At 42.9% G+C, this 3,454-nt stretch overlaps 1 protein-coding gene across 1 annotated transcript in view; it reads left to right on the top strand.

Moving 5' to 3' along the window:
• The window catches only part of FGD5 (FYVE, RhoGEF and PH domain containing 5), a 54,244-nt gene that overhangs the window by 2,986 nt on the left and 47,804 nt on the right, over nucleotides 1-3,454 (top strand). Inside the window, exon 2 of the mRNA XM_009069616.1 lies at nucleotides 3-182. Coding sequence (XP_009067864.1) covers nucleotides 3-182 — 180 coding nt within the window. The remainder of the gene's footprint in view (nucleotides 1-2; nucleotides 183-3,454) is intronic.

Genomic DNA, 3,454 nt, shown 5'->3' with positions numbered 1-3,454 from the left:
TCTGACTATGAAAACATACAAATTCCTCCTCGGAGACCCACCAGAGCAGGAACTTTTACCGAGTTTTTCGAAGATGCCAGCAGGGCATTGTCTGCTGCTAACGAGAACGACGGATATGTGGATATGAGCAGCTTCACTGGCTTTGAGAACAAGCAGCAAACCACGGACCAGGAAACAGAAAGGTACTGTAATAAATTGTTATGTAAGACCTGCTAGCCTTGGCCAAACAGGCAAGGCCTCCCCTGCTAGGTATCATAGGCAAATCCTCTATGTTGGGGGACTTGTCCCTCCTCTCAGGAAATGCTTACAAGAAACATTGGAAGAATACAAGATAAGCCTTTATCAGTGAAAAAAAATAAAAATAAAAAGAGACACCAAATTAACTTTTTACCTTGTAAACGAATACTGGATCTGGATCCTATGGTTTGCAGACAGAAACCAAAGAATATTCGAAAGTATTTGGTTTATCCAGTGGATCTAATTTTTGTGGCTGAGGTGGGAGTGGGGAGAGCTTGGTGAGAAAGGTTTCTGACTTCCTGACTGAAGGAAAAGAGAACCTATTTGCTGGAATGGGCCCTGCTCAATTTTTCGAAGAAACAATATATATGTAATTTATCTTTAAAAGTGCATCAGTTAAGTATAGACCAGAAAATCCCAAATCCTGACCTAATTTTAGAAGTTGCTTTAAGGGCTATCATTATGGCCCTTCGATGGAGCTGCTGATTTATAAATGAACTAAATGGCTCTGTCTGAAATCATATGCAGTGCTAACATTAATAGCAATCTTTCATCCCATTCCACCGGGTTATTTGCAAACAGGAAAATGTCTTTTTCATCATTCCATAGGAGCAATGCACTCAACACCTTTTGAATTTGGATTTGTTGTCAGACTGTAGCTTACAATCAGTGGAATGCAGAGATGTAGATATGAATGTTTTCCATTAAGTTCGTGTTCAACAGGTAATGACAAAGCAAGGTGCAAGGCAAATGCATGAACAGGAATGTCTTTAATGCAGTTTTGTGAGAGCTGTGTGAAAAAGATAAAAATCTTAAAAGCAAGGTTTTCATGTCCATTTCCATCCATCACTCTCCTCCTAAGGATTTAATATTTGTGTTTCTTTGCAATCTGTATTTTTTCTGGTCCTCTCCCCTGCCACTGTGAATGGAACAAACCATGGGCATTTCACACACCGCTCTTAGGGTATTTCAGACTCGGGGAGTAAAAGAACTTCTCTTGAACACCTCTGAATGAGCCTTGCAAACCAATTCTAAGATGAGTGATGTAGAGTGTGTTGTCTTTCTGAGGGAGCTGAGAATTGGTAGGAGTGAGGTGGTGAGCAGGACATGGGAAAGGAGATGGCACCAAAGCTTAGGCTGTGGATCCAAACCCCCCTGGAGCTGTGGGGTGTGGGACACAGGCTGTGGTTTAGCTCTTTGGTGAGAGCAGCAGAGGTTCACCACAGGCACCACCCGTCCCCGCGCCGCGTTCCTCGCCCGGCGGCTCACCCTGCACCCAGAGCGCTGATGTGTGCTCCTGGGAGAGCTGGGCAGCTCTGCGGCCCTGAAACGCCGCCCGCGTCAGGGAGCTCTTGAAGAACCGAGTTAAAAATATTAGAACTACGTCAACTGCTGTGACTCGGGCCCATTTATGAACTTCCTGTGGAAGCCTGTAGTTTCAAAGGGAGAGCCAATCCAAACTGGTTCAGGAAGTCTCAAGGTCAAGGCGTGAACATAATTCTTCAGTCTGCTGCTTGTTCTGCATGCAGTTTTTGCCATTGGGGGTGAAATGAAGGGAAGGCTCCTGGTACAACCCCTTTATCAAGATAGCCAGGGTGGAGGGGAAGAGCACCAGGCAGACACAATTGCTGATGAGATAGCTATTACTTGCTGTATTTGTCAGCATGTTTTGGACAAAGACATGCCTGAAAAGCTGGGATGAAATTTTAATGGGTAATATGCATCCAATGGCATAATATACTTGAAGAAACAGTGTATGGTCTTGATTGTAAAGCAAAGCAAATTGTACAAGCACGTGCACCTACTTACACACGCATACATGATGTATGGACACGGATGTTTTACTTCCTGCTAAAGCAGTTCTGCCTAAAATACCTCCCAGTGGATTTATGATTTCTAATACCTGTCAAGCATAGCTCTACCACAACCACACAGGGATGGAAGTTGCTTTGAACTCCAGCCTGCTCATATCCGGAGGCTTTTTTCCACTGTTTGAGAGTACAAGTGTGTTGGAATAAACCCTTGCAATATGTGGGACTTGAGCCCCTGAACTTCTCTTTGGTGTCTTCACCTGCAGAGCACTTATATTTAGCATCTGCTGATACCTTATGCAATTGATACCTTCTGATGAATGGCCAAGTACAACTCCTTTATTACCCTTCAGAGAACAGAATGTGAGAGTGTTATAAAAGATGACAGTAATCCTGGAGCCTTCACTACTGTGTGTGACTGGGGAAAAGCAGGGAGGGAGGGAGGCTCACAGAGACTGTCAGATGAGAAGATTCACTGTTTAATTTTCTTGCTTAAAAGGCAAGACTATGTGGAGTAGATTTAAACCAATAATTTCTAATTAGGAGCAATCAGGTTTATGGAAAATGTCCAATACAAAAGTGTTCTAGAAATATATCTTAACTTAGAGTTAGCATTGCCAGAACAGAACTGGGAATACTGCCCCTGAACAGTTATTGTGTATCCCCAAAGTTTAGTTCTCTGGTATTAATAACGAAACTCTGAGTTATTGTGTATCCCCAAAGTTTAGTTATCTGGTATTAATAATGAAACTCTTATTTGGGTGTATGATAATATAGATCATCATTAGCCTTCTGTACAGTGTACAAATAATAATGGGACCTGAGTGGAATTGGACAAAATTCCCCTAATCTTTCCCCTCTCCACACAGCCTGAATCAGACTCAGTTTTCATTGGTTTTTGGAGTCAATTTCGAGCTCCTTTTCTCCGAAGATTTGCAGTACAAATTGCCAAGCAACACAAACCAATTGTTGAGGCTGAAAGAAGAGACAGCTGTGCTCCACCTCTGGGACAGTACAGTGTCACCTACATCATTGCCTTGACCCTCAGCAGCTCAAAGCAATTTCACCACAGTTACTGGCTAAACTTTCATCAGATGAAAGTCAGTTAGAATGAAAGTGTTTTGACATGTGTCTTAAAGAATAGCTTCACTAACCCTGCTTGGCCTTCAGAGCATCAGGTCTATGTGTGGCAGCTGCTCCACCTCTGGGACAGTACAGTGTCACCTACATCATTGCCTTGACCCTCAGCAGCTCAAAGCAATTTCACCACAGTTACTGGCTAAACTTTCATCAGATGAAAGTCAGTTAGAATGAAAGTGTTTTGACATGTGTCTTAAAGAATAGCTTCACTAACCCTGCTTGGCCTTCAGAGCATCAGGTCTATGTGTGGCAGCATACATCACAGT

The sequence above is a fragment of the Acanthisitta chloris genome, unplaced genomic scaffold (assembly GCF_000695815.1).
Source record: "Acanthisitta chloris isolate BGI_N310 unplaced genomic scaffold, ASM69581v1 scaffold9622, whole genome shotgun sequence".
In the NCBI taxonomy this organism is placed as follows: domain Eukaryota; kingdom Metazoa; phylum Chordata; class Aves; order Passeriformes; family Acanthisittidae; genus Acanthisitta; species Acanthisitta chloris.
This window is presented reverse-complemented; position numbering and strand designations above follow the sequence as displayed.